A 24,459-nucleotide genomic window follows, 5' to 3' on the forward strand; every position below is an offset into this window, starting at 1 on the left:
TTGGGTCTGCTTATCTTACATGGAGAAAAAAATTAGGGCAAGCAATTTCTCTGTGAGAGAAGAAAATGTTCTTATTAACTTAGTAAAGAAATACAAGGAAACCATAGAATGTAAGAAAACGGATTACCACAATAATGAAATTAAAGCAGAGGCGTTGGAGAAAATTTGTCAGGAATTTAACAGTGTTCTCGGAGAGCCGCTTAGAACTGTTACATTTCTAAAAAATAAGTATGAGAATATAAAAAAAGGGCAAAGCAAAAATTTACAACAATAACTGCAAGCGAGAGTGATATCCATGAAATATTAGAGAGCCAACTTACAGGACTAACATCAAAATACAAGGTTTTTTAACTTGTTTTAAATCATTTTCAATCTTAAATATTGTAAAATTTTTAGAATCAATTGTTATTTAGATTAAAAGCAAAAATGCTGACGATATTCTATCTAAAATCTAAAAGTAGTTTAAAAGTCTATAGATAGTGTAATTGAACTAATACAAATCATCATACTTGTCCGTAACCGATGAAATTTGTTCAGAAATTCTATCTACTATGAATCTTACAGCTTGCTTTTCCAACCTAAATCTAGCCTTAAATTCTTTATCATCCCAAATGTTCAAATGTTCCAATCTATCCCTGTATACCTGTATACCTGCTGATCTAGGGTGTACAATTTTATTTACTAATTCCAGAAAATTTTCGTCATCCGTAATATCTTCCCAAAAAGGATCCATTTTTATATTTATGGTTTGTAAACTAAATCTAGGGTACCTAGTAACTAATAAATTAGCACCTTACCAAACACAATAATTATTGAAAGGCGGCTGTATTTACATAAATAAAAAATATCAAAATGACATATACTTTTCCTGATATTGTACTTCTGACTGAGCACTGGTTGAGGCCTAGTGAATGTTTTTTATCTGATTATGTTCCTATACCAAATTTTTGTCAACAATCTATACATGGAGGAACAATGATCTTGGCTAGGCAAACAATTGAAACGATTTTTTGTAATATTAAGTATAACAATCTTCCGTTAGAGAATGTTTTTGAATTCTCTCTTTCTTTTTGTAAGCGTTTTAATTTATATATTCTTTGTGTTTATAGGCCATCTACAGGAGATATTGCTATGTTTCTGGACAAACTTGATTCTCTTTTATCCCAGTTGTCCCTACACTCTAAGGTTATAGTGGCTAGTGACTTTAATATCAACTACACTGATGAAACCTTGCCACGTACTTCTCTTTTATATTTTAAATTCTTACGATTTGAAAATGCACGTTCTTTCTCCCACACGAATAACTTCTTCATCTGCAACTACAATTGACTATTTCTGTACAAATTTTGATGACGTTTTATGCACAGTACTCCCATCTGGTATTTCCGACCATGAAGCTATTCTTGCTAAAATGCCATATAATACTGTATTATCTTCATCTCATTATATGGGAAGAATTTTCAGCAGGAGAAATTTCAATGCTTTTTCTGCTGCTACAGCTTCGGTAAATTGGAATGCACTTGAAACGGCTTCTGACCCACTTACTTTATTTTTTCAAGTTCTGTGTAATAAGATCAATCAGTGCTTTCCTAAAATGAGGCTTAAAATTAAGAAACGAAAACCATGGGTTACAAGAGGTCTTAGAATTTCAGCTAAAAACCTCCGTTTTTTGACTAAATTGTGCAAATATACTACAAATAAAAATATCCTTCTATATCATTAGAAATACCGTAGTCTGTACAGAAGGACAATTACAGCAGCAAAATCTAATTATTATAGGGATCGCTTAAATATGTCATCAAATAGGCAATTTAATGATTTTAGACATTGCCATAGAAAAGTATCTGAACCGGAGTTAAGACCTGGCATTTTAAACGACTATTATTGTGATATACCTAATATCTTGCTCAAGGGTATTCGTAGTAACATTAATCCCTTACACTATCTTCAACAAGTGTAGGTTGAGCATTCATTTTTCTTTCATCCTGTCGATCTTACCGAAGTAAAAAATGAAATCAAACGCCTAAAAAACCATAAATCATCTGGAGCTGATGGGATATCTTCGAGGTTGTTACTTTTTTTGCCAGATTCAGCCTTAAATGCTTTAGTTTCTGCCATAAACAATTGTTTTACATATTGGCATTTTTCCTTCATGTTTAAAAGAGGCAGTAGTTATCCCTCTTCATAAGCGTGGAGATTTGGATCAGCTTTGTAATTTCCGTCCCATTTCTATTTTGTCTACCCTCTTTAAGATAGTTGAAAAACTTGCAAAAAGCAGAATTTTGTCCTTTTTACATCATATATAATGGCATTTTGTCTGCAAATCAGTTTGGATTTCAAGCCGGTAAAGGGACTCATGATGCTGTTTTTAGCTTTTTGGAGAGCGTCTATGTGTCCTTGAATTCTGGAGAGTCATCGGCGGCAGTGTTTTGTGATCTATCCAAAGCATTTGACTGTGTGGATCATGGAATACTGTTATCTAAGCTCGATAAATATGGTTTTAGGGGCGTAGCGTTGCGATGGCTTGAGCCCTATCTATCAAATCGTGCTCAGAAGGTTACAGTGTATGGGCGTTTATCTGCTTCTAGATCCCTAAAATGCGGGGTTCCCCAGGGTTCAGTGTTGGGACCACTGTTATTTTTGCTGTATGTGGATGACTTGAGTTCATTGAAACTGCAGGGCAAGGTGGTTCAGTTTGCTGATGATATCACCATACTATGGAGCCATAAAAATTCTGATTATATTAAGACTTGTATCCTTGAAGACCTTCAGATTTTATCAGGGTGGTGTGCTTACAACAGGCTCGTGTTTAATGTAAGAAAGACGTCTATTATGGGGTTTAAGTGCGATGTTCAGGGTCTGATGTTTGACGAAAATTCCCTCTTGCAGAATAAAGAGTGCTGCAAGTTCCTAGGAATTACCATTGATGGTCGCCTTCGGTTTGAAAATCATATTTTACATTTAGCTGGGAAATTATCTTCTGGATGTTTTGCAGTAAGAATGGCAAAACAAGAGCTGGGAGGGGTGGTTACACGTTCAGTTTACTTTTCACTTATTGAATATCATATTCGGTATGGCTTGCCTTTTTGGGGTTTAACCAATAAGGGGCTACTTAACATTGTCTTTGTTATTCAAAAAAAAGCAGTTAGATACCTGTGTTCTGCTAAGTTAAGAGATTCTTGCAAACCCCTCTTCATTTCTGAAAAAATTCTAACTCTTTTTTCACTCTTTATCTTAGAAACAGCTACTCTTATTCACCAATTTCCAAACTACCCTCTGACACTGGCCATTTGACTCGTCGTGTAAATTATGTTCTCCTACCTATTCCTACATCTTCCCTTACCAAAAACTCATTAATTTACATAAGTAAAAAAATTTACAATCATGTTCCTCTATGTGTTAGACATATATCGGATGTTAATAAATTTAAAAGAGAATTAAAAACGCTTTTATTAGCTAAGGCATAATATAACCTGGATGACTTTTTTAATGATAGGTTTTAACCTTGGACATGTTGGAAAGTTTTTTTTTCTCCTTTTTTCTTCTCTAGTTTTGTCAACAAGTTTACATTTATTTAGTAATTGATTATTTTATTTAGTTGTCTTTAATTCAAGTATGTTCAAAAAGTTTTGTCTTCTTATGTTTAATTTTGTTCATTGTTTTGTCAATTTTTGAAATTGTATTTTTGTTTTGTTTTTTTTTAGCTTGTAGGATGCTTGTACACAAGATTATTCTTACGTAATATAGCACATTTTCTTTCTTCTTCTTTCTTTCTATACTAAATATTAATTTAATCTCAAAAATTTGCTTGAACTTCCTTTGAACGCTCCCAATTGGACGTTCAAGATGAACCGCAGGTTATCGTTTGAACTAACATTGTACAATGGATTAATTCCGCTGAACCGGAGATCTTTATGAACTGTTGTTGAACGCCCATTGTACAACCGGGCCTTAAACACAAGCGATTCAAACTCAACTTCACTCTTGCAGTCAAACCGGCAACTCTGTGGTATTTTTTTTTTTATATATGCAGATAGTCGAACTTCCTGGCTCCTACTGATTTTGCTTACATAACCTCGAAATAAAAACCGAAAAAGATTTGAAATATTTTGCTTTTCTTTTTCATTCCGCCACCAGAAATAAAAATAATCTATTTATTAGCCATTATTAACACATCTTCTATTAAACATGCTGAAGCTTTACCAGCTGCTACCGAGATGTTCTGGCTGCTTAAAATTAAGTCCAAAATTCAGGTAATAGGCTATTTTATACTAATAACTCTTGTTGAATTAAATAATATTTCCCTTTGTTAGAAATCTTGCTCGAGGCTTTTGTACAAAGAAAAGTCCAGTAGAATTAGAGGATATCAATGCACCTATAAAATATTCAACAAGCAAGGCATGTATGTACCAAGCAAAAACGACTAGAACAGGTATTGCAGAAGAACGGCTGTGGTATGAACCTTATGTCATCCTAGCAAGTATCACAACATTCCTCCTTTATTTTTGTGTATTTAGAGAGGAAAATGATATAGACAAAGAACTTAGTGTCAGTTTATATAGTCGCATTGATGGCTTGGAAGAATATCAGCTAAGATTATCATTAAAATATAATTTAGACAGAGGGCTGGATACTACAGCAATAAGAGACAGACTGGCACAAATTGAAGAGGAAAAACGTCAAAAGAATCCTGATTTATAGTTAGTTTTTTTTAGTATATTATCTGCTAATTTTAATAAATTTTCCACAGATTCATTTCTTACGTAGCAGACCAGTTGTATATTAGAAAAGTAAAGAAGCCTCTAAGTAATTGTGTTTTAAATCAAAAATCCAAAATGTTGTTTAAAATGCTAATGATTGGAAGGAGATAAAAATGCATGGAAATCCTTTTTTTTTTAAATTTTGGTGCTGCCTGACAACTTTTGACACATTTGGCCAGATGTAAAAGGTTCTTGGCAAATCTTGTTTCTTCCAAAAAATTGAAGTTGAAACTATCTGGAAACTGAACAAAACTAATGGGTCTCCCTCTTGTAGAAATAAATTCATTTACTTATGTGAAAATATCAGAAGACTAGATCAGAAATAAAAAAATACCACACAATAAAAAAATTAAAGTTGATATAAGATAATATAAGGATATACTTTATTGTTAAGAAATACAAAGTTTTCTATCAAGAGAAGCAGGCTAATGACTAAATCTTAACAATCTAACTACTTGTAATTATACTCCAAACTAAATTAAAATTACAAATATGTAGAAGTTGGATAAGTACAATTAGATACAATACATTTAAAAGATAGTCCACAGATTAAAATTTGGTAGAGTACAATAACAACATTTAAATTAAAAAAGAAATAACAAATGGACACAAGTATAAACATATGCTTAAAATCCAATTGCTAGGTTCTCAATTAAGTGGGTATATACAGGGTGTTCATTTGAAAACTTCCCACCACGGATTTATCGAAAACCACTGTATAAAAAAAAACGCCAAAATACGTCAAAAGGTTTGTCAAGGGGGATAACTTTCTAACCTAAAATTACTTCACCAAAGTCATCCCCTTAAAAATTTTAAATGGCAAGGGGTATCGAGTAATAGCTTGTTTAAAAAGTCTTTTGAACTCTTTTATTTTGACGTTTGATTTTTTTAAATCGGTCGATTCGTTTTCGAGAAAATTAGAAAAATCTTTGTTTTTCTTAATTTGTTCAGATAGAAAACAAAAACATGAAAATTTGAAAATATCAGTTTTTTATTTCAATAAGTGTTCAAAATATTGCCCGTTAGGGTTTGCCAAATCTACAATTCGTTTATAATTTAAAACGGAAACTACCAACATAAAAAGCAATTCTGAAGATTAAACATGGAAAAAACTAAATAACAACCTGAATTTTTTTTCCGCATTCTTTTCATCAATACAGATATCTTGGGCGAACTGTATTTATTGTTATACCTGCTTAGTTATTTATAGTTGCTAAGGAAAATAAAGAATTTATTTTGCCGTCAGTTACATTTGTGACAGTCTTGGAATATAGTCTAGGCGAATTGTACTTTTTAGGGAAAAAATTGTTATCCGGAAACTAACGACGGGAAAAGGTTTGGGGGGGTATCAGGAACGAGAAAAAAATTCATGCAGGAGCAGGTTAAGGGAAGTAAAGTTTTGGGGGGGTGAAAAATTGTACCTTTTCGATTTGCGGCGAAAGTTGACGTCAAAGAAAAAAATGTATAAGGGAAAAGTTGTAGATAATAAAAAAATCTACAACTTTTATAGAAGCCACTTTGTGACATAACCTCAAAATTTCCAAGAAAATCGCGAAAAATTGCTGTTTTTTAAGTTTTTTTGTTTTTTATTTTTCATTTTCGGAGAAACACACTGATTTTGATCAAACTTGGCAAAAAGATACTTTCATGTGTTCTTAAAAACCACAAACTTTTTCAGACCGAAATATTGAAAATTATCCGAGATATTAAGTTTTAAAAAAAAATTACGTTTTTTCAATTAAAATTTGTCCTTCAAAAAATCGTCGTAGGAGGTTCATCCAGGTTTCATTTTGTTTTTTTTTTATGTACTTTCAGATAAAATAAAAAAAAAATAGACTTGCGATTTAAAAATGTGCTCAAAAATGCAAAAAACTAAAAAAATTTTTTTTTAAAAAACAAAAAATCTGATTACACCATTGAATTCTACGGGAAAAAATACAAAAAAACATATATTTTGTTATTTGATCGTAAAGTTAATTTCTTGATAATATTACTATAAACATTCGATTGCATTGAATATAATAATGCATTTTAATATTTTTAAAATTGAAATAATCAATCACCGTAAGTTGTTTGGGTAAAAAATGATACGGTTGAAGTTATTATCAACAACTACGTGGCTTTTGTAAGAAATCATTATGCCGAAAACAGCTGCTTCGTATTTGATGGGTACATAGACGATGAGGCAGGTAAAGAACATTCCACTGCAGTTTCGACAAAAGCAATGGAACGCTTAAGACGAAAAAGTTCTTCAAACTTTCCTTCTTTTCGTCTTGAATCTCACACAAAAATAACAATTGCTCAAGATAAATTTTTGTCAAACGATAAAAATAAAATTGAATTGATAAAGCAGTTATCTACAGCATTGAAGTTTGAAGGCTATACAGTTCAACAAGCAGAAGAAGATGCAGATGCTATGATTATAAAGACCGCAGTAGAGATCGCTGATAGCCACAAAATTAAAAACTCCGCAACAGGAGTTGACGATTATAAAAAAACTGTTGTTGTAGTTGGCCAAGATATCGACCTTTTAGTTTTGTTGAATAAATTCAATTCGGCAAATGCACCGATTTTTTTCCTTAAAGCAGGAGGAGGCAATGTAAGGGACAGTATTTACTCTTCAAACAGTTTTAAGTTTGAATGTTATCGGTCTATTGTCGCTTTTTTACATTGCTTCACTGGATGCGATACCATATCTGATATCTACCGTATCAGATTTAATAAAACCTTTTTACGAGCCCAATACAGATCCAAGAACTATTGCTCGAAATGGTTGCGCTTTAATTGCATCAGTTTATAACGCTAAGGATACCACATCATCTCTAGACGATTTAAGATTTCAGCGATACAAAGTATTGACTGCAAAGACAACCTTTCAATTACAAAAATTACCACCAACTGTTGGAGCAGCTACACAACACTCATACAGATCGTATTATCAGCTTCAAAAGTGGCTTGGAAATGAAATGAATGCGACGAAGTGGGGCTGGAAAGAAGTAGCTGTGAATAACTCTAAAATGCTCGTGCCTCGTTTTACAGACATCTCACCAATACCTGAAGAGCTATTAAAAAAAATATCTTGTAGTTGCAAAACAAATTGTTCAAGCAACCGTTGTGGATGTCGTAAACACGGTTTGAAATGCACCGTATTGTGCACACAATGTGAACACACAGGAAAATGCTCCAACCTACAAGTAATTGAAGATGATGTTAGTAATTCTGAAGACACTGTGCATGCATTCGAGCAACCAAGTATTTCCTTGGATCAAGAAAATGTAGAGTCGGAGCAATTTAGCGATGCAGAAGATTTTAATGATGATCAAAAAGAAATAGAATCAAACGATCAATTACAGGATGACGATGCAGCGATGAAATTAGTGAAAAGACCGAGATTAGCTTAATAGATTTTTATAAATAAAATCAATAAAAAAATATTTTAGATAAGAAAATGATAATTTTAATTATTTACTTTAATAAAACACATTGATTGTAATACATTTAATAATAAATAATTTCAAACATTCCTTTTTTTCATAAAATTTATTGTGTATTTTTTCTGTTATACCATCCAATCAAATACTATGATTGATTATTTCAATTTTAAAAATATTAAAATGCATTATTATAAGTTGGTAAGCCGATAATGTATTAATTTTTTTTGGAAAATTAGGAAAAACTGACTATTTTGCCAAAAATTTAGTCATACGGCCTTGAAGAAAGCGAATTTGGGCACAGTAACCTTCGAAAATAGACTCAGCACATTGTAAAATATTAAGTAATGTGAAATTTAATCGTAAAAATAGTAAAATCAATGAGATCTCACGCCCCTTAGTAGCCGGAGTATTAAGTATATCAATGCAATCGAATGTTTATAGTAATATTATCAAGAAATTAACTTTACGATCAAATAACAAAATATATGTCTTTTTGTATTTTTTTCCCGTAGAATTCAATGGTGTAATCAGATTTTTTGTTTTTTAAACAAATTCTTAACAATTATTGTAAAAATTTTTTTGAAAAAAAAATTTTTTTTGTTTTCTGCATTTTTGAGCACATTTTTAAACCGCAAGTCTCTTTTTTTTATTTTATCTGAAAGTACATAAAAAAAACAAACAAAATGAGACCTGGATGAACCTCCTACGACGATTTTTTGAAGGACAAATTTTAATTGAAAAAAACGTCATTTTTTTTTAAAACTTAATATCTCGGAAAATTTTCAATATTTCGGTCTGAAAAAATTTGTGGTTTTTAAGAACACATGAAAGTATCTTTTTGCCAAGTTTGATCAAAATCAGTGTGTTTGTCCGAAAATGAAAAATAAAAAACAAAAAAATTAAAAAACAGCAATTTTTCGCGATTTTCTTAGAAATTTTGAGGTTATGTCACAAAGTGGCCTCTATAAAAGTTGTAGCTTTTTTATTATCTACAACTTTTCCATTATACATTTTTTTCTTTCACGTCAACTTTCGCCGCAAATCGAAAAGGTACAATTTTTCACCCCCCCAAAACTTTACTTCCCTTAACCTGCTCCTGCATGAATTTTTTTCTCGTTCCTGATACCCCCCAAACCTTTTCCCGTCGTTAGTTTCCGGATAACAATTTTTTCCTTTTTTGCTTAAAATTGGTACAATTCGCCTGGACTAATAGTGAAATGTGAAAATTTATTTGTTGAATTGAAGATTTTACTTTCAAAATGGTTTACACACTAGCCGAAAGAGTGGAAATTATTCTGATTTATGGTGCCCAAAATCGGGTAGGTATGTTTTTGACCTTGTTACTAAGATTACTGAAACTGGATCTGTTGCAAATAAAAAACGTGATCATCCGCGAATTTTGGATGAAGCCGCTCAAGTTGAAGTTTTGGGTAATTTTGGAATAAATCCTAATACTTCATTACGCAAAATTGTTGCTGCCACTGGTATTTCATTAGGCTCTGTTCACACAGTTACCAAACTTCATAAATTTCATCCATTCAAAATGAAAATATTGCAAGAGTTAACCGAAGACGATTTCGATAGGCGAGTTGAGTTTTGTGAAAAAATGACTGAAGCGATTAATAATAATACTATTCATGTAAAGAATATCTGCTTTAGCGATGAGTGCACACTTTATCTAAATGGATGTGTTAATAAGCATAACTGCAGATATTGGAGCAATGAAAATCCTCATGCATTTGTAGAAGGGCATACCCAGTACCCTCAAAAAATTAATGTATGTGCAAGCATTTTAGGAAATAAAGTGATTGGCCTATTATTTATTAACGGAAATTTAAATGAAGACACTTATTTGGATATGTTGGAAAATACCATCAATCCGCTTATCATTGAATCCATTGAAAACCAAATCGATGATGATGGAAACCCTATACTTGATGAGGCTGAAATATATTTCCAGCAAGACGGCGCTCCTCCGCACTATGTTCTTCCCGTTCGGCAATGGCTAGACGATGAGTTTCCAGATAAATGGATAGGGCGAAGGGGGCCTATAGAATGGCCTGCTAGATCTCCTGATATAACGCCGTTAAACTTTTTCTATGGGGTCGTTTGAAATTTATTGTGTTTACTCCCCAACCTGAAAGTTTGGATGAACTTCGTCAACACATCATCGACAGCTGCCATGATATCCCACAACATGTTTTTAAAAATGTCCGTCAGGAATTTGAACATCGCCTATATCATTGTTTGGCCAAAAACGGGCAACATTTTGAACACTTATTGAAATAAAAACTGATATTTTCATGTTTTTGTTTTCTATCTGAACAAATTAAGATAAACAAAGATTTTTCTAATTTTCTCGAAAACGAATCGACCGATTTAAAAAAATCAAACGTCAAAATAAAAGACTTCGAAAGACCTTTTAAACAAGCTATTACTTGATAGCCCCTACCATTTAAAATTTTTAAAGAGACGACCCTGGGGAGCAATGGGTGAAAGGAGGTGAAGTAATTTTAGGTTAGAAAGTTGTCCTCCTTGACAAACCTTTTGACGTATTTCGGCGTTTTTTTTTTAAACAGTGGTTTTGGATAAATCCGTGGTGGGAAGTTTTTAAATGAACACCCTGTATATATATTAAAAATCTTCTGTCAAAAAACTCCCATGGTATATAAAGACTTCTCCAATAAAAGAGTTTTTAATTTTCCTTTAAACTTCCTGACAGAGACAGCACATCTAATATTCTCAGGAAAATTATTAAATATTTTCCTTCCCTCATATACAGGGTGTTTGGCAGAGGGTTAGCCAAACTTGGTGGGCATATAGATAGGCTCAGATAGAAAATATTTTCTTAATAAACTTGTGTTCTAAAAGTTTTTTTTTTATATCATTGATTTTGTGTTATTTTCAGGATTTTCAAAAAATTATGCCTTTTGACATCTTTAAATTTTTTCAGCATATTTTTCACGTTTTTTTTTACATTTGTATTTAGTCTGTAATGTATCCTGAATCTAAAAAAATCAATATCAAGTACAAATAATACCGAAATAATTCGTTTTCAGCTCAAAAAGTTAATACAAGTAGCAAAAAAAGTTATGAAAGGTAACTTTAACTTGACGCAAAAAAAAACTAAAATCTATCAAGATGTTCAGGTAGTTTTAAAAACATCTCCAGTTAATACTCTTTTCAATGATATACGATGTGTAACACAAAGCCGACTAACTTGCTACAATTCATGACTTTAAAAGACAATAAAGTAAAAAAAAAAATATTTTTTAAATTTTATGTATTTATTTCAAAATTACAAATTTTGTTGAAACTGCGCTCTCCTGGCTCTTATACATGCCCTACATCGCCGTCGCATTTCTACTGTCGTAAGACGAAGCCGCATCTCTTTTCTGATAGTTGCGGCATCGATTCTTTGAATGGTCAAATGAGGAGACGTGGAACGTGCTATGGGACTGTTGTTGTGATAACAACAATATGTGCTACATTTTGTTGTTGTTATTTGACATTTGTATTCACAAAAGTGCCAACTTAACTTTGAAAACTTATTTTTTTACCAATACTGAATGAGGTATTGTCAATAGCTGGCTAGAGGCATTATGATATACACATTTGATTTCGTGATGTACACCTCTACCGATTTTTTTATAAAAGACAGTATAATTTCTATAAAGGTGTACAATGGTCCTGAAGTTTTGATCCACAAATATACCTTACAGCGCGACTTTGTAAATGAAAAATAATGTACATGAAGTACTGGATACCAGGATCCCCAAAAAAAATACCCTATCTTAGCCGTGACTCGATTAAAGCAAAAAAAATTAATTACACAAATACCAGCAACAGGTTAAAACCTAAAATATGTCCATTATTATTTAGGATTAAATTGTGGATCTTTTGCCTAGATTTAGATTCTTATGAATATAAGTCAATTTTGTCTCTTAGTTTATAAGTTACTTTTTGAATCAAATTAATCAATTCCAATTCCTTATTACGAGGGTTGCTATTCATAATTTGAGCCTTGGCACAACTGTCTTTTAGCTGCCATTTCCACTTAAAAATTTGCCATTGTTGACACGCAACCTTCAGAACGTTTTGTCATTTGAGGATAAAGCAGTCAAAAATTTTATCTCGACGAAAAAAATTGATTAATTTATGAACATTTTCGTGCGATAATTTTTTACAACTTTCGTTGTAGATTCTAAAGTCCACAGTGCATGGATCAACTTACTTTGTCTATATTATTATTTAATCCAGCTTGAAATAAATGATTACCTTAATACCAAGTTTGAAATTGGAGTAATAAAAATCAAGCTTTTTTTTAAAAATATTTTATTAACTCTAAGCTTAACATATATGAACTTATTTTAAATTATAAGAATAAAACTCTATTAATCACTTCTCAAAAAATGATACATATAAAAAGTTTAAACTTAAGGGATGCCAATAACAATTAATAATGTATCTTCTAAGCAGTGCATGTAAATAAAGAAACATATTTGTAAGAGATGTAATGAAATTCATTATGTAGCACCATATAGAAACTTGATACAAAAAAATGGAAAATTGGAACAGTATGTACAATTAGATATTTCCAAATAATTCATCTTGTTTTTTGCCCATGACAGTACCCATATCTTAAGAAATTACGCTAAACTAAAAGAAACTTATCTTTTGACCCTCTAATTTGTTAAAAATAATTCTTATTTACATGCTCTGTAAAATAACCACTATTTTTTTTTAAGAATCAACAATTTTTTTAATATATTACAGCATCAGTGATTTAATATCTAAAATATTCACTTCAGTCCAGTTGTACTAATTGACTAAAAATATAATTAGCAACATATGTATCCCCTGCATACTTTGCCGAAAATATTATTTGAAACATAGGTAAAGTACAACAAGACTGAGCCGAAACCACTGTACAACAACTAATCTACTATATTACAAAGGGGGATATGAACAAACATCGCTCATTTCATAAATGCCTCTGCGGGAATTGCACCTTGACTTTGTAAGCTATCGAATGTCGCGCAGGCCCTTACGAAATCCCAGTCGTTCCCTTCTAGACATCTAGAATAAAAGATACATAACTTATAGAATCTATTTATACATGTATCTCAATAGATTATTATTATTTTTAGTGTATGAAATGAGTTTCGAAATATATATTCAGATAACAATTAGTAAATTGTGGTGTTTAGGGATCGATTAATTAAAAAGTCTATACTGTAGTTTTAAGTAACCGACGTTTCGCAAAATTTATTTGCTTCAGGGCTTCAAATTAACATTGAAGCAAAATAAATACAGAAAGTCACTTAGGTGACTAGGTGTCAAGGACAATACAATATTACTATTACTATATTACGTGGATAAACTCTACAACTATGATATACTACGGATAATGTAATGTACAGTAGCAATTATAGTTGTTATACAGTAATTTGTTATGAGTTGTAGTGTTATCTATGTAACTTGTCCTGTGCTTAAATGTCTTTCTATCATTATTTTGGTTCTATGTTGACTTGAACTTAAAGTTTTAAATTGCCCGGCAGAAGCAAATAAATTTTGCAAAAAGTACAGTAGGCTTTTTATTTAATTGATTCCTAAATCCAACAACATACCGATTTCTGTGTAAATTAATTAATAAAAATCCACAATTACTAGATATGCATACACTTTAAATTTTTGGGATATTTATGAGAATAAACCCATAATTTGGTATGGGAAAATCAGCCTGGAAGTCACCAGAGATGAATTAAAAATTTAAAAAGACCATCTGGTGACCACATTGAGTAATTTCCGAATAATTTACTTATTTAGTAGGCAGATAACATCTAAGAAATACATTTTCTTAAAGATATTTATATTATCAGTGACTTACATAGCAATTCTTCTTGTTTATAAATATACAAATTAACATCAATAATTGAGAACTGAATTTTTTAAAAAATTATTTTATGTCAGCTTAATCTGGCTCTGGGGTATTTTCACAAATAAACTATCTATGCTCATAACCTAACTTAGAGAAATGTATGGAATAATGTAAGATCTTGTTCCCTTGTTGTTTATTATTGTACATAACTAAACAATTACATTTAATTTCCGTTTGACACGAAATTGATTCTTTCATAAACGACCTTCATTCTATAGGTACATAATAATAGAAAATTTGTCACCGAGACAAAGGAAATGCAAAACAAACACCAACATTAGTATAACAACAATTCAGTATAAAACCAGTTTCAATTTGATACTAACTCTATGAATTGAATCATAAAACAGGTCAATATTATTTTTATCACATGATTTGGAGCACTAATTCCATAGTTCTGTAAAAATTACCATTAAAAAGTAATTAATTTCGATAGTTAATGCGCGATACATGAAAACCAACAACTGCAAGCAGTTACAATATCTATATATTGCCTTGTGCTCTCCAAAGAAAAGTTTAAAAGTGATACATCTTTAGAATTCAAGAACATCTTTTCATATCATTAGAAAGAATATTCAATTCAAGAGAAATTCTTTTCAAAAATTTTCGTTAGACGTGTTCTATCCTGTTCCTATGGACAGTATAAAATGGCTGCTAAATGCAGTATTCATATTATAAGAGTCCAGAATCAAACCAAATCCTAAACAAGACATTGACATTTAAACTGAAAATCATCCCATTGAAAATAAATGGATCCTTTTTACGACTGAAGGATATTATTTATTGGTATTCAAAGCTTAATCTATTTTTATTGCACCACAGATGAAAGCCATTAAAATAATTTTGCAGCAACTTCCAATAAAAATATTATTATTTCTTTCAACCCTAAACATTTTTAAATTATCTGCAAAAATAAGAAATGATACTGCAGAAAAAAATACTCAATATCATTGATAAAACAATCAAAAAGAAATGCAGAGAGATGACTCTTAACGAAGTCACTACACTACCTCAAAAGATCACAAAATCTTCTCAACGTCAAAAGTTTCGTGTGAAGCAAGTCAAGATCGACCCTGCCTTTGGACAAATAATAAATTGAACCAACCTGCCACTTATTCTGCAAAGCCATCCCAACCCAACGAAGCTTGTTCATAACGCAAAAGGTTGTTAATGGTGGATCTACCCCTCATAAAGTCATGCTTTTCACCCACAATAAAGTGCTTAATTAATGCTGGAACTCTAGTGGCCACCATCAATGATTTCGAAAATGCCGCAAACAATTTCGAGATCAATGATGTCTTTAATATAGGGCGCTAATTTTCAACATTTGACCTATTTTCATCTTTGAAAATTGGTGTAATATAGGTTCTTTTCCGAAATTCCCGCAAAATACTGCTTTCTAATGATAGATTAAAAATATTACAAACTTGCAAATTTACATGACCGCAAGAAAACTTTTAACTACTAACTAAAAGTCATCGGCAACAGAAATCAGGAGTACAGTAGATTTTAGCAGACTTTCAAACTTTGCACAAGAAATATCCAAAGAATTTTGTGAACTTTGACCCTGACTAAATACCTATGCAAAATATTGGATGGAAAAGTTTGAAATTTCCAATGGATCAGTCGACTCAATGTTGTTATAAATCATACTTTGGGGATACTGAGCATTTCTCTGTTTGGAAACGATCCAAAAGGATATCTTCGAGATCGGAGTTCGTCTATTTTCGAGATCTCTCAAATAATTTCTCCACTTTGCCTTCTTAAATCCGAAAATAAAAAGTAATTCAAGGATTATGACAGCTTAGTTTTTATGTGCTTCTTTCTTTTTTTAAATTATATCCCTCAAATCATCCGTTTAGGAAATTTATGGATTTTTTAACAGGAACAGGTGTGTATAGCTTTTAATAAAAGAATACAAAATGTCATAAAATCTAGACATAACCACATTGACATCATGACAGTCAAACACCAAATCCCAATTTACACTTGACAAACAACATATTCGTTTCAAATTATTTTGTTTAAAATAAAATTGATCACAAGCAATAACCTAACCAGAGCATTTAGTATATTAAAAGTAACTTTAAAGGCTGAATGTAGAGCATTCAACCTCAAGAGTGTACTATCACTTTTTTCAAACTCAAACTCAAAAATGCTTTATTGTCAATATAAACATAGAAGTTGTAGACAAAGCCAATAGACTGTACATTAAAGGAATAAAAACGAGAAACTAATTTAAAATAAAATAAAATTATATTAAACTTTGAAAAATACTTAAATGCTAATCATTAAAAAATTCACCTAAACTATAGTACGCTTTACTAGCAAGAAATATTTTCGTCCTTGTAGTCTTATTTCTAGTGGAAGTTTATTAAACAGCTTTCTACCTCCATACATGATAGAGTTACGGACAAGTTCAAAATGAGGAATGTAGCCTCAACAAATAATTTTGTCGCGTATTATAGTGGCTTCCTAAGTGGAGTTCCTGTTTATATTTTCTAAAAACTAAGCAAACTGTTTCCAAAATAAAAATACAACACAGGGTTAAAATATTATGACTTACATAAAGCGGGCGACATGAGTCACGAGGCTTGGCCCCACATAGATATCTAATGGCCCTTTTCTGGAGTACAAACACTGAACTAAAAAGTGAATTTGAACATGAACCCCAAAAGCAAATTCCATATCGAAGGTGCCTCTCGATAATCGCGCATACTTCGCGATGGAGAAATTAAGACTGCTGGCAATAACCCTTAGGGCGTAGCAGCCTGATGAGACTTTTCTACATCCATTCACAATATGGTCTTCAAATTTAAGGAACTTGTCTATGGAAAGACCCAAAAACTTACTGAACGGTGGCATGGTGATGGCTTCATTATTTAAACATATATCATTTGTATTACAATTAAAATTAAGGATATTTGTTTTAGAAACATTAAATGTCAAAAAATTTGCATCACACCAGTCTTTTATTTTTAACAAATCTGCACGTATATTGGCCTCCATTTGAGAAACATCAGAGTCGTGCCAGAGGATGGTGGTATCATCGGCAAACAATGTAAATTCGCCAGTTGCCTGCAGTTGTGGCAGATCGTTCACATAAATGAGAAAAAGTAAAGGACCAAGTACTGATCCTTGCGGAACACCCACATTTATATTAAGTTCCTTAGAGATACCACCATTAAATTTGACAGCCTGGACACGATTTGATAAGTAGGAACGAAACCACTCAAGGGCAGTTCCTCTGAAACCATAGAGCTCCGGTTTCATTAGCAGCACTCTGTGACTCACGCAGTCAAATGCCTTGGACAAGTCACAGAATACCGCTGCTGCAACTTCACCAACATTCAGTCGGTTGTACAGGTGCTCTAGAAAGCTAAAGATAGCATCATTTGTGCTCACAGACTCACGAAAGCCAAACTGCTGAAGACTCAATAGGCCAAACCTATTTAAAAATGAAACCATCCTCTAAGGTCTAAAGTTAGGACAGTCGCGATCGCCACCCTTGTAAAGAGGAACAATCATTGCTCTTTTTAAGCACTCTGGGAAAACTCCAGACATAAATGAAAAGTTAATTGACTCGGACAAGACTTCAAGACTTCTCGGCCAAAGCAACAAGAGGTAAAGCAGAAAATATTTTAAGAGAAAGCTCATCCCAATCTGATGAACTCTTATTCTTAATATTAACCATTAACTGTTTAAGCTCTTCTACACTTGTGGGGGCAAAAAAGAAAGATTACCGCTGCCACTTCGGCTACTACCACATTGCTGAGATAGCACCTGGGATCTATTTTATACTAACAATATCACAGTAGAAGGAATTGAGGACATTGGAATCTAAGGTACTTGGAATAACCAAGACATTATTTTTGCCCCTTAGCTCATTTAAAATCTTCCAAGACTCTTTTGCTCTGTTGGAGGAATTATTTATCCTCCTTTGAAAGTAGGTCCACTTAGCCATTTTGATTGAGTTTCTGTAAATCTTGCGGTATCTGTTATAATAATTTAAAAATGTTGCATTGTTCATAGCGTATTTCCTAATGTAAAAAAGGGAGCGCATATTTTTCCCAGATACTCGTAAACCCTTAGTATACCAAGGTTTTCTATTTCGTTTCTTAATATTGACAACAGGAAAAGCAGTGTTAAAATTGTTTAATACTATTTGATGAAAGCTATGCAGTGGGTTAACAGTAGTCAATACATTATTCCAACTTGACATATTGCAAAGCAAAGAGAATTTGCGGAAATTAGCTCTAGTATAAAGTCTATCGCGTCCAAACTTATTCTCATTAGCTGCACTATTAAGCTTTACTAATCCCACTATTGCCTCATGGTCAGACAAACCGGCATTGATTGTTGTACACTGATTTTCGTGTTGGTTAAAATTTGTACAGAAGTAATCTATCAGTGAGGAAGAAAATGCTGAAATCCGGGTTGGCTGATCCACGTGCATCTTAAAATTAAATGAGTTTAACAGATTAAAAAGCATTCGATTTGATCCATTAGATTTGTCTAAAAAATTTACATTAAGATCGCCAGTCAGAATCAACTTCGCATTAACCGAAATTTCACTTAAGAGGATCTCCAACTTTTCTAAAAACAAATCTAAATTACCAGATGGAGATCGATACAATCCTAAAATATACGAATTTAACTTACTGCTAAATACAATAGAAAACTCGCACACCTTTTCAATCAATAGATTATCAAATCTGTCAATAGTAATAAACACAAATTTAATTAAAAAAGCTTTCTCTAACATAATAAGAGTACCACCATGTGTATATTGCTTGCGTGAAAATTTAGAAATTAGTACATAACCAGGGATATCAATAGGCTCGTCAGACCTCAATCAGTGTTCAACAAGAATTAACACACTAGGAAAGTTAACCGATCCTAAAAATAGTTCCAATTCGCTAACTTTTAAATGCACAGATTGAACATTAAGAAATGCTAGGGCAACTTGATTATGGTGGGAGTTTCTATTAAAAAAGAAGATCCAATAGCAAGGGTGTCTATAGGTTGGTCTAGTTGAGGCGTAACGGAAGACCTACCTTCGATCAAGGGTGTATCGCTGATTATCCCACTATTGCGAATACCTAAAGATGCTAATACTAATTTGGATGACAGAAAAGTATTTTTAACATATAAAGATAAAAGTTTGCACATAGATTTGGCAGAGTGACGGTACCTAAAATTTTGTCTGACATCAGTAATTATTCTCACAGAAAAGTTACGGTTACAGCTGAAAGAATTCAGAAAATGAATAGTATTGTAATATCTGCTTTTTGAGAACTTATTAAAATCGCATTTAATACAAACAATTACATTAGTTATCCTGCCCATTGATAGGAAGGATTTTATTTAGGAAAAAGATGGCAATGTACAAGAAAAATCAAGACAAACAACAACAACATCATTCTTCGTATAGTTAACAATTAGAGGAAACGCATAATTACATAAGGTCTGGGCTGTAACATTACTAAACACATAACCACAGTGAGACGATTACATCATTATAATTTGAGGACAATATATTTATTTATATATATATATATATATGTATATATTTTCTTAAGTAATTTCTAAACCTGTTAGCGATACAAATATTCCAAATAAGTAGCGCAATCAGAAATTGCAGTAGCCTTCGCTGAGTGCATTCCAAATGGCAAAGTCCCCGTTTTAGAGAAAAATTTCTCTAAAATCCGATTGATCAACTAAATGGATAACAGAATGGCATAATAATATCGACATGCCTCATTTTTCTGTATTCACGCTGCTCCGTTCAAATTATTTTAAAGCGCTATTATTTTTTTCTCATCTGATTATGGCTGTTTGTATTCCTTCCGAAAGAGTTCAAATCCGACGACGACAAATCGTTCGACCGTACAACGTAGGGATTTGTTTTCAATTACATTTGAAAATACACAGATTCTTCAAGATTGCAAGAACCATCTATCGAAAGGGTCTAGGAGCAAAATCGACTGGTTTGTAAAGAAGTTTATTTAACATGATCAAGTAGAAAAGTTGGAGAGAAACTGGGTATTGACCATAAAACTGTTACAAATATTCGGAAAAAACAAGAACAAATTTTGTGAAACCATGATGGAAAAAGCAAATGACAATGAAATTTTTTAATAAACTACTAACTATTTTCAGATGAATCTTCGTTTTCATTACATACGAAACACAATGCTTGCATTGTTCGATATTGGTCTGGGGAAAACGAGTAGAAGTTTTAAATTCCATACTCAGTATCCTGAAAAATTGAAGGTTTGGCCATTTTATATTGATGGTACTTTAAACGCCCACAAATACCTTGAGTTGCTGCAAAACCAAGTTCTTACTGCCATCCAAATTCTGCCTGATTTAGACCTGGACTATTTTCAACAAGACGGCTGTCCTGCTCATAATGAGGTTATGGTAAAAGAATTTCAAAAAATTTCAAGAAATTTCAAGAAAGTAGTATCGTAGTAGTCCTACTGAACGTTGTGTTTTCGTTCTACGCGTTTGCCGGTAATTGCTCAATTGTTTTGTTTTGATTTGTTTTGTTTTGTTTGGTCTATTTGGTTTTCCGAGGTTCACCGCACTCGTGTGTTTGTTTTTTTGACGTGCGTTTGTCTCGTATATTTCAAAACTGACCTGCCATCCCTGGAACTTGGCCTTGTCCTGCCACTGAACTGAGTAGGTGGTTACACTGGGCAGATTTGCAGAATTTGTTTGGCATTTAAATAGTTTTGGTTTGGTCTGTTTGGTATTTCTGGGTTCATGGCACTCGTGTGTTTGTTTTTTCGAAGTGCATTGGTTTTTCCTGTATTGCTGGACTGACCTGACTTCCCTGAAACTTGACCTTTGTTCTGCCACTGAACTGAGTAGGTGGTTGCACTGGGCCAGGCTGCTGGGAATTTATTTGGCGTTTTAAGTTACATTTATTATTATCTGCTGAATTAAGTAGGTAGATCAATAATTTTATGTAAATTTATGTATTAAGTTTTAAATCAATTTAATATTTTAATAGTACAGGATGTCTCGCAGTTTTAAGTGTTGTAAAAATAAGCTCTTTTTAAATTATATTTGTATACTCTGCAACTCTGTTTTTCATCCAAGTTGTTTGGAAAGAATGACAGAAGTGGTAAAAATAGGAGTTTACAAAATTTTATGTTCAGACCAATGTCAAAATAGTCACAATGAAAGAGAGGGTGAAAATAGGATATATGACGAAAAAATTAAACATTTGCTAAAGAAGCTGGAAGGAAAGGACAGGTATTTAGAGAGATTGCGTAGAAATAGTCAAGTATCTGAGTTTTTGAAGCCATCACCATGCTACCGTTCAGTCGTCTTTCCATAGACAAGTTCCTTAAATTTGAAGACCATATTGTGAATGTATGTAGAAAAGTTTCATCAGGCTGCTACGCCCTAAGGGTTATTGCCACCAGTCTTAATTTCTCCATCGCCAGATCTGCATACTTCGCGATTATCGAGTCGCACCTTCGATATGGAATTTGCTTTTGAGGTTCATGTTCAAATTCACTTTTTAGTTCAGTGTTTGTACTCCAGAAAAGGGCCATTAGATATCTATGTGGGGCCAAGCCTCGTGACTCATGTCGCCCGCTTTTTGTAAGTCATAATATTTTAACCCTGTGTTGTATCTTTATTTTGGAAACTGTTTGCTTAGTTCTTAGAAAATATAAACAGAAACTCCACTTAGGAAGCCACTATAATACGCGACAAAATTATTTGTTGAGGCTACCCTTTCCTCATTTTGAACTTGTCCGTAGCTCTATCATATATGGAGGTAGAAAGCTGTTTAATAAACTTCCACTAGAAATAAGACAACTTAAGACTGAAAAAAGCCTACGTACAAGGACGAAAATATTTCTTGCTAGTACAGCGTACTATAGTTTAAGTGAATTTTTTAATGATTAGCATTTAAGTATTTTTCAAAGTTTTATATAATTTTATTTTATTTTAAATTAGTTTCTCGTTTTTATTCATTTAATGTACAGTCTATTGGCTTTGTTTACAACTTCTATGTTTATATTGACAATAAAGCATTTTTGAGTTTGAGTATAACCGACGACTAGCAGACCGAACGAAATGCATACGTGAGCGTGCCATATGTTCCCGTTAAGCACTTCTCTATGTATAGTGATCAATTCCACAACCTCTATACGTCTTATTTACAAAAAATTGTATTCTTATCAATCAAGATATCACATGCTTAACATTCTTAATGGGAATTTTCAGCAACACTTTCAAAACATATAAGACAAAGATTTTTAACCTCAATAAGTACACCTTCCTGGGACAGAACATAGTGTAGTGTTTCCGTTCAATACATTTTTAATTAATCTAATCCAAAATAATATACTTTTTCAAGTTAATCTTCAGTAATAGAAAATAATCAATAATAGTAAACTTACTTGATAGACCACTCCATATTCATTCCAGTTTTTAGTGCTATTTGATTAATCATTTCTTGTTTCGTGTTGTTATCTAACATTGGAGACATCACTGGCGGCGCGTGTATTACCGGCGAAGCCTCTGGAGTAGAAGGGGGTGCTGAGGTACCAGGAATGGGAGCACTTAAAGATGGCGCCTTAAAAGCTTCCTAAAAACAACACTGAAATGTATAATAGACGTAATAAAATTGACGTTGAATTTAGAATTTGTATGCGCACCTAATCATTTAGCTAATTACAAGGAAATTATTTTTTCCTCAAACTAGCAGCCAAAGCGGGTACCAAACTAGTTACTTTCTGGTAAAGACTTATGAACTAGCAGCAAAGATTTTTCATGATTTGCATGTATATTTTTGATTTTTAAGATAGAGGATTATATATTCTGAGCGTTGTGAATAAGAAGCCTCTGTGAACAGCTAAATAAATGGTGTTATCGTTAATTGATTTGATGTATCAAATAGATGAACGACGGTTCTCATTTATAATTTATTTAAGTCGATACTTTAGCTTTCGAAGATAAGTTTTCAATAAAATAGCCTCTATTTCTGTCGCACACGCATACAATAAGTTAAATTTGGTATATTTTAATTACATAATCCTTTGTTAAACTCAATAATTATAGAATTCATCTAATAGGGTTTCTTTGCTTCGGTTTTTAATTCTTCCACAACGTACCACCTCTCTGATTTGATTGGTTGTACTTAAATATTCCTAATACTTTCCCTTTGACAGGCAGCATCCATACCCTGGAGAACAGCGAGTTATTAATTATTAATTATTATTAATTATTGAATTAGCGAATTATTAATTACTGATGAAGCCAATTTTTAAAAAAATTGCCAGTTGCGTAACATACGGAGGGTCCTTTTTTGTCTTAAATCTGCGAGGTGATAAAATATTTTTTTATAAGAAGTCAACTGTTAAGAGATTCTCAATTTGGAAAAAAAGTTACTATTACAAAATTTTAATTTAAGGCACTGTTTTTATTATACCTTAGTTTAATTGTACAGAAACGCCAGTTAGAATGCTGCAAAAACTTTGAAAAAAAAAAGAAAATTAGGCTTGTATCTTAAATTAAACCTGTCAAATGAAATAATGACTTAAGGTAACTTTTGATCATCTTTTATATTCAACTTTTTTACAAATCCAAGCCCTTTTTTTTATAATTATTTGCAACATTTTAGCAGGTATTTCTGAACAGTTAAATTAAGATATTTTAAAAACAGTGCCTTAAATCATAATTTTGAAAGAGTAATTTTTTTCCAAATTAAATGGAGAATCTAACAGTTGACTTCTTATAAAAAAAATATTTTATCACCTCGCCGTATAGTCCCTTCGTATGTTACGCCACTGGCAATTTTTTTTAAAAATTGGCTTCATCAGTAATTGATAATTCACTACAATAACCTGCAAGCAAAATTTAATTAAAATTGAGCTGGCAGTTTAAAAGGTATGATAAATAAACAAATAATTATTCTTAACTTTAACCTGTATCTTTGTTATTAAACATTTCTGAGAAAAATTGTATAATAAGAGTCTATTTCTTTTTAAATTCTCTATTACGTATTAAAATTAATGACGTTTAAACTGGACCTGTATCAAGTTCTGGCCTAGTTGAATTGGGTTCAATGGGGGTCAACCCGGCACTCCTACTAACGTATTGTTTAAACAGATGAAATAAGAAAAAAAAATTATAAATAATAAGCAAAATACACCATAGTTAAATAATAATGTAACCTTAAACATGCTCTCTCAGTTTTTTAAATGCAGTTAACCGATCACAGTTTTTTATAGTGATTGGCAACATATTATAATTGGACGTAGTTATGCATAACGCGACCAAGCGTCAGAATGACAAT

At 32.2% G+C, this 24,459-nt stretch overlaps 2 protein-coding genes across 3 annotated transcripts in view; one reads left to right on the forward strand and one right to left on the reverse strand.

Moving 5' to 3' along the window:
* Window positions 1–4,019: 4,019 nt before the first annotated feature.
* Window positions 4,020–4,810, forward strand: LOC126737532 (uncharacterized). Its single transcript, XM_050442465.1, has 2 exons — window positions 4,020–4,253; window positions 4,314–4,810. Exons 1-2 carry the CDS (start codon window positions 4,189–4,191, stop codon window positions 4,699–4,701), a joined length of 453 nt encoding a protein of 150 aa, XP_050298422.1. The 5' UTR covers window positions 4,020–4,188; the 3' UTR covers window positions 4,702–4,810.
* Window positions 4,811–12,951: 8,141 nt separating this feature from the next.
* LOC126737528 (nuclear RNA export factor 1-like) overlaps window positions 12,952–24,459 on the reverse strand; it is a 41,033-nt gene continuing 29,525 nt past the window's right edge. For both annotated transcript variants that reach the window (XM_050442452.1, XM_050442451.1), the window contains 2 exons: window positions 22,562–22,749; window positions 12,952–13,273 (listed from right to left, as the gene is read on the reverse strand). In XM_050442452.1, the coding sequence (XP_050298409.1) occupies window positions 13,174–13,273; window positions 22,562–22,749 (288 nt within the window). In that variant the 3' untranslated portion in view covers window positions 12,952–13,173. The remainder of the gene's footprint in view (window positions 13,274–22,561; window positions 22,750–24,459) is intronic.

Source organism: Anthonomus grandis, chromosome 6 (genome assembly GCF_022605725.1).
Source record: "Anthonomus grandis grandis chromosome 6, icAntGran1.3, whole genome shotgun sequence".
Lineage (NCBI taxonomy): Eukaryota > Metazoa > Arthropoda > Insecta > Coleoptera > Curculionidae > Anthonomus > Anthonomus grandis.